The sequence below is a fragment of the Cebus imitator genome, unplaced genomic scaffold, assembly GCF_001604975.1.
Source record: "Cebus imitator isolate Cc_AM_T3 unplaced genomic scaffold, Cebus_imitator-1.0 Scaffold411, whole genome shotgun sequence".
Taxonomy (NCBI): domain Eukaryota; kingdom Metazoa; phylum Chordata; class Mammalia; order Primates; family Cebidae; genus Cebus; species Cebus imitator.
The window spans coordinates 667,128-680,208 of NW_016107726.1; the positions used below are offsets into that span (position 1 = coordinate 667,128).

Below are 13,081 nucleotides of genomic sequence, written 5' to 3' on the forward strand. Positions count from 1 at the left end.
GCTGCCTTATCTGACATTATAGTTACAACACAGAGTCAGATGAATAGACTTAGCTATCTCAAACTTCACTGTGTGTGGTGCATATGTGTGTATATGTATATATTTATGTGCATTTAATATTAGATAAAGGAATCACTCATGTTCAGTATTATTCATAGGGTTATGTAAATGGAAATATATTTTATCACTTCATTAAAGATAAATGTCATTAATATTAGAGGTATTGCTAAGCATTTGTAAATTGTTGGGGGGTAGTTATAAATTGAAACAACCTTCTAAGATAGTTATTTGCTACTATACATCAAATGCTTTAAAGTATTCATAATCTTTACTGTGGCAAATTTATTCCTAGCAATCTCTCCTGGGGAAATGCTCAGAAGTCGAAAAATATTTATGCATAAATATGTTCACAACAGCACATTTTATATTAATTCAAATTTTAGAACAATATATATATCTACATATTGGGCAATGATTAAATAAATATGGTAATGACAAAAAATTGCATGTCATAGTGTTGACTAAGAATAGAGAATACAACTATGTAAAAAAGTATATAAAACTACCAGGCATAGATGTAGTAATACATTAACAGTGGTTGTCTCTGGATTCTGGAATTATGGAGACTTTTTATTATCCTCTTTATGCCTTTTTGTATTTTCCCTTTTTTTCTTTACAAAAAATATATATCACTGTTAAATAAAAGCAATGTAATTTAATTAACTTTACACAGAACTATTAACTTTTTAATTCATAGATTAAGACAAATCAGATGTATTTCGTAACAGTCAGTTCTGAAATATTTTATGTTACGTTTATGTTATGTTACAGTCAGATTTTATGTTACGTTTCAGCTGTGGGCTACCGGTTCTTTTTCATGTACCAGTAACTTCCTTGAGTAGTACCCTGTTTTCAGAGTGTATTATTGTCCATTTACAGCAAACTATTTAACCTTAAATCAACCACTTTTCTTCTCTTAGCCTTTAGTTTCCTTATCAAATGATGTTTCTTCCAATTCTATAATCTGAAAATTGAATAGTAAAGATCTCCAAAGCTATTTTTCCAACAGAACCATCATCTCCTGCAATGTCTGTCTTCTACTATACATTCTCTCCTAACATATTGTCTTATCTTTTGTGCGTCTCCTCCTCCAACCTCCACCTCCCAAAATGTGCTGATTGAAGAGGGATTATAATGTCATCTTTCTGTCTTTCTCTTAGTACTACTCAACATTCTCAGCAATAGATCTTAGTGGTCTCTATGTGATATTGCTGACAGATTGTCATCTGCAGAGCTTTGGTGATTCTCATCATCATAGAATTTACCAAAATCTGTAGAAATTCTAAGAGTATAGATCTACATGGACTGCCTTAATCTTGATTGTGAAATGCTGTTGCCTTTTCCTTTCATCTTAAGTTGTTTCGTTAGTTCTTTTTGATATAGGCTTGGTACAGTTATAGCCAATCCAGACTTGGATGCATATGGTTAACATTTGAAATGAGCAGCACTTTGAAAATCCTTTCTTTTTGATGAAGCTATTATATATTGTAACTATAGTTTGCAACCTACTATTTTTACTCTGTGGTGCTTACTAGAGAGCATTGTTATATTTAGTTATTAATCCAAATAAGTCATTAAATATGTTAATTGATGACTATGAATGCATATTGGTACAATATTATAATCTTCATACCAATCAGTTCGCTTGATATCACATGTAAGTTTCTTATAACTTAACTGTTATTAAATTCTTCAGCATAAAGTTTTAAGCTATATTATGCATTTTAAATGGAAAAGCAAAATCTTAGAGTTGATTCTCTTTGTCAAATAATTAGTTTCTGGGGTGGACGGTGTGCTGTTTGATGTCTCCATGTGATTCATGTGTACTGATAAATTTCTTTTTAAACTTGCAGCAAATAGTGGCAGCAATAAATGCAGGGATTATACCTTTAGGAAACACCTCCAATCAAATCAGTCACTGGGATTTGGGAAGTTCCTTCTTCTTTGCTGGCACTGTTATTACAACCATAGGTAGGAGACAACTTATTTTTGTTTTTTATTTTGATACAGTTTGTGAGCTGATATCCATTTGTTTGAAATTTTTTATATAGTTGGTCAAAATGATCTACTTAAGGTAGAAAAACTAGATTATAGTAAATTGATTTTGAAAAGGTGGTTTAACGATTTAAACAAAGGAATAATGGAAATGAACTAGTTATTTTAGAATGCTGAGTTGACTTTAAAATACATGTAAAACTTAGGAGCAGCGTAGTTCAGTCATTTGACTAAGAGTAGTAATGTCAATAAACAGCTTAAAATGATTATTTCTTTAGACGAGTAGTTTTTAACCTTCCTGAATTTTTGATATTTTTTGTGTAGCAGGAAAGGATTTGAATACAATTTTAACATTCTTTTCGTGGACGATCTCATGTGATATCACCTTTTTCAATTTGTAAATTTTAACTGTACGTTTTAACAGATTATGCCTGTTATATGCTCATTTATGACGATGACTTCAGGGCTTGTTTTTTTATACATTATATTTTGCCAGTAGCACAAATATGTGAAATTTAACACTGAAATGTGAGGATTATAAAAAGTATGAAAGTTTAGGCCCCTGATGTTTTACTAAACTTTTAATTGCATTGTTTGTTATAATGTTGAAAGGGTTGCGTAATGGAATGTGGTCTCTTTTTTGAACTCACCCACGCATGTGTTTGACATCTTCTAAAGCAGCAGAATGGGTACATGTAGATGTCCTCTCTCTGTTAGTTTGTCATTCAGCGCCCAAAAGGTATTCAGGAAACCTAAACGCAAGACCCCAAAGCGAAAGCCACGCTTGTCATTCTGTAAGAATTGGGAAGGGTAATAGCTGCCTTGCTCATGGAAAGAGATGCTTTTAAAGCATATTTTTTAAGAAAGGAAAGGTATTTTCTGGAGACTTCTGCACATCTATGGTATTACACTTACTGGTTCAGTGTTTTGAAAAATAAAGACAAATATTTTTCCAAATTAAAAAGAAAGAAATAAAAAAAGGAAATTGACTCATCATAGTTATAAAGGAATTTCAGGTGTGAGAAAATATATGTAAAAAAGGGAATTCTTTCTTTCTGCTTACCCTTGTAATGGTACTAATCTCAGATTATGGGATAAATTGAAATCCTGAAAGTCTCAATCTTATTTTTTTGTGTCATTCATAAAATATGATATATATAAAGTTTTCATATCAGTAGGTTATATCAAAGAACTAAATAGGAGAATATGGAAAATTTATGGATGAACTCTCCCTTAAAAGTTTTCTTTTTACAGGTATTTGTACTGTTCTATTGTTATATGAATTCACTGTAGCGCCTCTTTGTGCTGGATCACTTACAAAATAAATACCTTAGCATGTTGATTTTTTTGCCTTTTTTAAGAGGTCAAGAAACTATGTTTACTCTTTCATTTCCATCAGCTAGGATGAAAGTTGTGTGGCTGTGAAAATCTGGAAGAATGGCAACCTTGATTTCCAACCATAATAACAGGTTAAGTTTGGGGCTTAGACATCGTGGCCATTTCTACTATGGAAATAACTATTTATTGTGTAAACTACTTAGAGTCTAGAAGAAAAAAAGCTTACAGACCGAGTGAGAATGGTTTGTTTCTGCCAATGAAAATTCAAAAGTCTAAGTTATAACTCATCATGACCACCACTAAATTATTTTGCAGGAGACTCAGTCATTATACAGACTTACTGTTGCCCTGTATGTTTATAAACAGTCTCATTTTTTGAATCCCCAAATACAGTAAGTTTTGCAGACATACACTTCAACACATGAAAAAAAAAATAAACCATTATTACCAGCCTTACCCCAAATTATAGCCATTAAGCACAGTAGCTGATCATTTAGGTTGTTTAGGTAGCTGCCTGAGAGTCCAGATCTCCTACTGTTCTATCTCAGGCTTTCGTCTTCAGTGGATTAAGTCATTCTGGGTGACCCACATGAGGGCTTTTTGCTGAATGGTCTTTTACTCTTCAGGTCAACACCATCTCCTCTAACCTTGGAGTAGGTTACGATAGTCTAGGGCAAGGGAAAATATTTGACGTCTTTCCTAAGTGTGCATTTGAAATCAAATTCATTATTCCATAAAATTCAAAGTATAATTATTAATTTTTGCTAATGATAATAATTGTGTGGGCTTTGAAGTGTGTTTTAGCAATCATAGAAATTATGACCTTTAGCAATAGCTGCATTGCATAAGACATTTTAAAATGACATTAGAAGTTGAGAGAGTTTTGGAAAATAAATTTTAGTGGCTTTTATAAGGTGCCTGGTACAGGCAGTGCTTCATGGAGCTGAGTTGGCCACAGTTGTCCAAGGTTTTTCTGTTCAATTTTATCAGTTGTTCTAAGAAGCAAACATAATCCTATCATTCCTTGGAAATGTGCCCAAGGGAAGTTATACAAAATAAAATATTAAAATTTAAGACCAAATTTTAGAATGTCTCTTCATATATCTAAATGCCCTTTCCAAAGTTATATCCTTCCAAATTCTTCACAAATTCTTTTCCATAGTTACGCAGACTAGAATCCATTCTTGTCCATTCCATTTCTCTCGTATCCCACTTCCATTACTTATACCAGTCTTGTTGGCTTTGCCTTTAAATTAGATTCATGCATTCACTACTGCTCAGCATTCAAGTTGCCACCATTTTTATCCAAAGCAGCATCATCGCATGCCAGTGTTATTGCAGAAACTTTCTGCTCAGAACTCTTCTGTGGTTTCCAACTCAGAGCAAAAGCCATAGTCCCTTGCCTGCTTTTCCTGGTAAAATGCTAGCTCTGTGAAGTTAGGGATTTTTAATTATTTGGATCTTGTCTGTATCTCCAAATGCCTGATACATATTAGGTGCATAATAATTATTTTTGAAACTGAAAACAAATGGGCATTGTATACTGTCTGAGCTATGACTTATTGAAAGTTATATAACACCATATTGATACCTGTGAGGCTAAATTATTAGCCATTTCAACAGATTTCATTGCCAGTGTGTTTGTTCATTTATTAATTTAACAAATAATAAAACACTATCACTCCATCGCTGTAAAGATAAAAGATACATTCCTTGACTTTAAGTTGTATATAGATCAGTCAGGGAGAAGTGTGGGTAAATAAACATTTATAATGCAGTGTGCCAGGAGTTGTGTTTTAAGAGCAATTAATGGGAATGTATAGGTGCAACACTTTACATAGATATTGGGTAGGTAGGTGGGTGAGAAAGAGGCAAAGGGATGCTTCCTTTTCTTTAGTAGGCATTGTCCCAGTTGACTGGAAAGAATTAGAAATTTGCAGGGTGGAGAAAAGTGGAAAGGGAGGCTTGCAGGTATCAGGAGCTCATGTGGAAAAGACCAGGAGTAAGAGACAGTGTGATTTGTTTGACTATCGTCAGTTATCTAGAATGGCTGCTTGGAGTTGAGGGGAATTCATCCTCAGAATCATTTTAATTAATAAGTCAACGTAAGGAGCTCCTGCTGGATTTGTGCTACTTCTGCCATTGCCAGGAGTACAAAGGAAGTAAGGACATAGTCCCTGCTTACAATCTCATTTGGGAGATAACATTTACACATATGAACTGACTGAAGAATAACAAAAATAAGTCTTGTATAATCAAATGTTACATAGAACAGGGGTTTCAGTGCTATGAGAATTGAGAAAAAGGAAAGAACACGTGGGCTGGAACTGAGAGGAAAGGCTTACGTGGAGAAGCAGGATTTGAACTGTGCCTTGAAGAAAATGTTTTGATTTAGACTGAGGAAGGGGAAAAACCCTCCCAGTCTGTGGCATGACTAAGCAAAAATCCAAAAAGAGGAATGAGCTGGATTCATTTTGGGGATAGAAAGGTAACTGTTGGTGTAGACTTGCTTAAAGGAATTGTTTAAAGAAGTAGTGAGAAATATTGACTGCTTTAGATGGAAAGGGCACATTGAAAATAATCCAATTTTTGAAGATCTACTTTAATAAGATAGAACATAAATTTTTTTTTTAAAGTGAAGTAAAAGTTTAAAAGTGACAAGATGCATTGTCAGGAAGAGGGTTAGTGAATACCGATAATTTATCTGAGAGAGTAGTTAGGAGGCATTGCACTGACCTAGGGAAGAGCGATGGATTGACTGGGATGATTGGAGTTGATGTTGAAGGACAGGAGTAAGACAAAATGTTGAAATAATTAGATGCAAGAATCAACACGCCTTGGTGACTAATAGACTAAAGAGACAGGAGTCAAAATATTGAAAGTGAAGCGAATATTTAGGCAGTAGGCTTGTAATTCATAGACAGTGCTAGTTGATTTTTTTGTGAGAAAGGAGTAAAAATATGGCCAAGATTTTAAAAGTTGTATTATTTTAGGAGGCTTCATTTTAGCAGTCCCCTTCTCCCCCAATCCGTTTTCTGTTTGTTTGTTTCTTCTTGAATTCAGCAAGACTAGAAATACAAGGTATATGGGCTCCCTCTTACAGCTCACATTGGGGTTGAAGAGATCAATGACCAATCAGTACATTAAAAACAAGATGAATGACTGCAATAAATGCAGCAAAAGAAACTCACAATAGAGAATAGACGATGGAGCCAGAACAGGGAGTGGGAGGTGTTCTAAAGAGGCTGATTCAAGAACTCTCTGAGGAGGTGACATTTAAGCTAAACCCTGAATGATGAAAATAAATCAGCTATGTAAAAAAAGTAGAAAGATTAATGAAGGCAAAGGACACAACAATGGCAAAGATCTGGGTGGGACAGATTTTGGCATGTTCAGGGAATACAGATGAGGCAGTGCCTGGAGGACTGGAGGAAGAGGAGCAGGAAAAAGAAGTGAGGTTAGTGAGATAAGAGGCAGCAAGATCATGTAGGACTTCACAGGTCATTGTAACATTCTTAATTCAGTAGGCAGCCACTGAAAGATTTAAGCAAAAGACACAAGCATGATGTGATGCTGGCTGCCATTCAGAAGGCAAAAGTTGAAGCAGAAGACCAGTGAAAAATGTAGTATAATACAAAAATATATTTGATCTTTGGCCCAGGTTCTCGGCCCAGAGCTCCTAGAATCTTTGGAATTTTCTGAGTGATGGGAATGTCTTCTGTTATTCATAACAAGCACCTTTCACCCATGCCTGAGTTTACACTAATGAGATGACTACTGGTGGGCTGCTAGATAGCTTCAAGATGGGGGCTAATAGCCAGAGAAACCAACCATGTGATTAGCTGGCTGGAACTTTCAGCCTCACTCCCAGGACTCTGGGGAGGGAAGAATGGCCAGAGGTTGAGTTTAATCACCGATGGCCAATTATTTAATCAGTCATGCCTACTTAGTGAAAGTTCCATAAAATCTCCTAAACAATGGAGTTCAGAGAGCTTCTGGGTCGGTGAAAACTGGGGGTGGGAGGGTGGTATGCTGGGGGAAGCTGTGGAACACAGAAGCTCCATACCCCGACTTTTATGCATACTCAAATGCATCTCTTCCATTTGGCTGTTCCTATATTATATCCTTTATAATAGACCAGTATTAGTAAGGAAAGTGCTTTCCTGAGTTCCGTGAATCCTTCTAGGGAGTTAACCGATCTAAGGAGGGGTCCTGGGAACCCCTAAATTTACAGTTGGCTGGGTAGAAATATGGGCAGCACAGCATGCCATTTGCCCCTGGTGTCTGACCTGGAAGCTGTCCTGTGGACTGAGCCCTTAATCTGTAGATCTGGACTCCTACAGAATTGAAATGAATTGTTATCAGAGAATCAGAAAACTAAGTGGAGGAAACACCTCACAAAGATGTTATTATATTAATCCATATGGGAAAAGATGTTGACTTGAACTAAGAAGGTAGCAGTGAGGAGGGGGAAAGGTGGACAAATATGTGATTTTTAAAAAAGCTTACAGATGGAGATATACTTCTGTCAGAATAATGCTTTAGAGGGCTTAGCATTTAATTTTTTAAGTTTTTTTTTTTTGGTTTTTAAGTTTTTTTAAAGCTAATCCGTTAAACTGCAGAAAAGGCAGTTAGCAAAAATGAGGTATAGACAACTGTATTCTACTTCAAGACCAATTTAAAGATTAGAATAAAATGTAAGATGATTTTATTACTTGAAAGCATTAAAATTATAATTTTTATAATTATGTAAATATAATATCAATTTATTATATATTATATATTGATTATATTGACATAGTAATAGGTAATTAGTATATTTACATATTATATAATTATATTGTCACATATTATATTAATACAGCATTAAAATATAGAATTTATATGAATTATATATTGACATAATGTATACAATATATTAATATATAAAATTATATTAATTATATGTATACATTAATATAGTTATACATTAATACAATTTAATATAAGTATAATTGAAATAATAAAATAGTCTCCAGTGGAAAGTAAACTGCAATATCAGGGTTGGGAGTTGCCTAAATTTATCACTCGATTATCATTATCTCTGAGTGTCAGAGTGCAAATAACAAGAAGGCCATTACAGTGACTTTAAGATCCCAGAGCATTTCTCCTAAGTCTTAATGGAAAACTTAATTTTTCCTTAAAGCAGCATTTCTCATATTTTCAAACGACTGTTATTTTCTACCATTGAAGTGTAGAGATTGAATTTGGCTAAACAATTTCTCCGTTTTTGTTTTTTTTTTTTGTATTTTTGTTTCTATATTTTGAACCTGCCACTGGGGCTTTCAGTTTGCTTTTACCTAGATTGAATTGCTAAAGCTATTATGATAACAATCACAGATGTGCTGCAAACTCCAGTTTGGTATAATACTTGCTTGATTATGAAAACAAACAAACAAAAAACACCAAGAAGAAAATTAAAAGTTTGGAGTAGTTTTAACAAGCAATTCCAGATAAAAAGGAGTTACTTTTGGAAATGCAGAAATTTTATTGAAAACTGCAAAGCCTATGCTTGTTTTCAGCAGGGAGTCTAATACCATTTTTTCTGTTGGATGTGGTACAAAACTACAAAACTTGAAAGGATGAGGAAAAATTATGTTTTCTGTCCAACTTTATGACCACAGAAGCCACTGCCTGAACTTGGAAATGAATGGACTTGAAGCAATGGTGTGGAATTTTTCAGTAAGCCTTTTCCCAAAGGATGACGTCGTTGTACTTCTACGTGTTGGGTGCTAACTTATTAATATAGTACACTCATAACTCTGTGGCATTTCACTAGTCTCTTACATGTTCTCAGAGAACTGTGTACATGCAAGTTGTTTTCTTTTAATAGAAAAGTTAAGATTCTTTCAGGTAGCTTAAAAGACTAGGAATTTTACAAGGTGACTTCCAGTTTTTAACTCTACAAACTAATTGCATTTTTCTTTATGCAAGTTTGTTAAAGTAGATGATTATTTTTCCAGAATATGTACTTCTGGTGTTGTGTAGTTGAAATACAGAAATCGAAATAAATTTGGGTCTTTGATTCTGTGTTATTTCATCTCAACTATTTAAATTAATATAAACAAAACCTATATTTGCTCCTACCACTTAAAAATCTTCATGTAGGCTTATTTTCTAAGTTAAAATGTGTTTCTCAGAGAAAATTTCTCATGAATGATAGCTAAGTTGGCAGAGTGCAAATGTATATGTGATAGGGAATAAAGCTGAATTATTACGTAAATAGTATCGTAGACTCCAAAGCAATAATGAAATAAATTAGTCATCTCTTCTCATTGCATATGTATGTTACATCAGGCAAGAAGGGCACCTAGTACTCTGAATCCTTTGCTAACTGAAAGGGGACTTGGGAACATTAGGGATATAATCTTCCCAGAAGTTAGGCATAATTTGCTTTCTTTTATTTGAGTTATTCTGTTTGTTTGTTTTTGGTAACAGAAGAAAACATAACAATATATTATAGATCTAACAGAAGCTCCAGCAAGAGAAAGTTTGGCCATTGGCTACCAGCATCATAGTTGTCCATATCCCTGGTGTAATTCAAGTCAGGAGTTGCTTGTATTCTGAAACAAAACACACTTTCACATATTCCTGAATAATTTGGCAAAGTTTGCAATAGCATATTTTAATCTTCTGAAAAGCAATCACTGTTAAATGTTGTGATCTTGAAATTACCAAACACTGGAAGCAAGGAATAGTCATGAAGTTCATGCCCTGAATTGATACAGAACCTATTTATTTTCTTGTCATTTCCCCTTCCTAACTTCTGAAAGGCAGAGCTGTTCATTCTAGATTATAGATTTTGCAGAGCATCTGACTGACCATCAGATGTGCAAGTATTGCTCTGAATATGATTAAAACTAGATGAGATGATCATCAGAACATTTTTTGTAAGTGTCATAGGTGTTTCGTTTGATAAGAAAGGAATGTGATAATGTTTGCTCAGGCCTGTCTACTTTCAGCTGGTAATTAGGCTGCATATTTGTTTTCTTCCCAATTCTTTATTTTTTTATTTTAGGTTTGTGCAATCTTACTCTTGGAAAATTGGCATTGTTATTTATGTGGTATGGTGCATATTGCCTGATGTTTACAAAAAAAAGTACCTGTGCCAAACGAAGTTCATGTTTAACTCTTGTGGTTTATATGCACCCAAAGTACAATGCAGATATGACTCATTCCAAATGGAAAGGAATTCCATACAGCCAACTCTTGATTCTAACAGAGCATTGGGAGGAATAGTGATAATATGAACTACTGAAAGCCACAGGTTATCCAAAAATGCACACTAATTGCTAATTTTAAATTTATTCCCCTTCCAACTTTATTTTTAAAGCAAAAACAACAAGCAAGTGTCCAGGTTTGGTTGATGTGTCACACCTCTCCCCTCTAAGCATAAATATCCCATATTGAAGACTCTAACAAAGAGTGAAATTGCCTAGTCAAGCAGCAAGAGAAGAAAAAAAGGAAAGTAGGGATGTAAAAGAAAAAAAAAAGAAACAATTTTCTCCCACTATATTCTGACCACTTGGCACAGGACGTTCTGACACCCAGATGTGTGGGATTTTTCTACAGTTCTCCACTGGACACCAGCTGGGCTTCCTCTACTTTAGTTCATTTCTGACGCTGTCTACCCGGAATTAGCATCAGATCCCACAGGTAAAGGGCTCAGTCCCACAAGACTGCCCCCACTCCACATGCCAGTCACAAGTTTGAGGCTCCTTGGGTTCTATCTGGGGCAGCTCATAGAACTCAGGGAAACAGTTTACTGACATTTACCAGCTTATTACAAAGGACATTACAAGGGATACAGATGAAAGATGCACTTAGGGAAGGGTACGTAGGAAGGGGTGAGGAGGTTTCATGGCCTGCCTGGGATGCATCCATGTGTTCTGCAACCCCAAAGCTCTCCAAACCCCGTAGTTCAGAGATTTTTATGGAAGCTTCACCATCTAGGTGTGGTTGATTATCAGTCTCCGGTTCCTCCCACCTTTCTTGAGAATTGAGATGGGGCTGAAAGTTCCAAGCTTGTGGTCATGGCTTGTTTTTTCTGGTGACCAGCCCCCATCCTGAAGCTATCCAGGAACCCAGTAAGAGTCACCTCATTAGAACAAAAGATGCTTCTGTCACCCAGGAAATGCTAAGGGATTAGAAGCTGTGTCAAGAACCAGGAGCAAAGACCAATGATTAGAATAAAAGATCCTCCTAAAGGGTACCCCTTTTGCTCAGGAAATTACAAGGGTTTTAGGGCGCTCTGTGCCAGGAACTTGGGATGAAGACCTACATATATATATATATATATACACACATATATATATATATACACACACACACACACACACAAACACACACACACATACACAAACACACACACACATACACACGTATATATATACATATATATATATTATAAATTATAGTATCATGAGGAATATGAAATATCATATCCTGCCTAAATAGCTTCTATTTAAAGTATGCATGTTTTAATAAATAATTTCAGTGGTACCTATGGACAACTTTATGAAGCTATGTTTTAACTTGATGGAAAAAGAAGACTGCAGACATGACCTCCTAATTAACATTATACTACAATGAAAATCATGTGCTGTACATATTGACACAGACTAGTTTTGCCTATGTTACTTAGAAGGAAAATAATTCTACATTTTTTTAAAAAAGTGATATAGTACAAGGAACATCAGATTTCACTTCAGAAAACTTAGGTTCAGGGTTTTGTCTTTGCCACTAGCTAGGGTTGTCTTTCTGAGCAAATCACAGTTCTATTATCTTTAATTTTCTCATTTGTCAGCTGGGGCTAGTATTTTTCAAGAATTGTGAACGCTAAATGAGGTTGCATATATGAAAATAGTTTGTACACTGACTGTATACTAATTTTTAGGGTAAGATAACTTTATTATTAACTAATTTTTATTATTAGCATAAGACAGTATTATGTTTTACATATTTATTTCTGCCACTATTTACAAAATAAAATTTATTGTTTGTTATTGCTTTAATCCATACTTCTAATTTTTATAGCATAAAAAATTTTAAAAATTGTTTGGCATACTTTAAATGTACAAAATTCAGCCCCAAACCAGCTATTCCCACAAGGCTGTGTCACACTTCACTCATTTCTTCACCTAATTTTTATTTTTATTTCATGAAATGACCAACCAGTTATTTTAATGATATATAGATAATCCTAAATGCGATAATCAAAATAGTATATAATGTTATCAGTTTGTTTTTTTGTTTTTTGTTTTTTTTTTTTTTGGAGGCAGAGTCTCACTCTGCCCTCCTCCCCTCTGCCCCAGCCCCTGGTCTACTCTGGTCGCCTGCCCATCACTGAAGCCAACCCTGCCCTGCACCATGCTGCACTCACCTGCCTCCCCCAGCCAGCCGCTGACCTCTCGGCTTTCACTTGGTCAGAGGGGTGAGGAATGGGGGTCCTGTGCACGACCACCCACTAATTCTCGTCTCCAGCCAAGAGGAATAAAGTTTTGCTTCTATATGTCGCCCAGGTGTGGCATGATCCCGGCTCACTGGAACCTCTACCTCCGAGGTTCAAGTGATTCTCCTGCCTCAGCCTCCCAACTAACTAGGACTACAGGTGTGTACCACCATACTCAGCTATTTTTTTTTTTTTCAT

The 13,081-nt window shown here is 35.1% G+C and overlaps 1 protein-coding gene across 6 annotated transcripts in view; it reads left to right on the forward strand.

Annotated features, from left to right (window-relative positions):
- Window positions 1–13,081, forward strand: part of KCNK2 (potassium two pore domain channel subfamily K member 2) — a 216,702-nt gene that overhangs the window by 106,701 nt on the left and 96,920 nt on the right. For all 6 annotated transcript variants that reach the window (XM_017509219.2, XM_037731604.1, XM_017509218.2 and 3 more), the window contains exon 3: window positions 1,914–2,031. In XM_017509219.2, coding sequence (XP_017364708.1) covers window positions 1,914–2,031 — 118 coding nt within the window. The remainder of the gene's footprint in view (window positions 1–1,913; window positions 2,032–13,081) is intronic.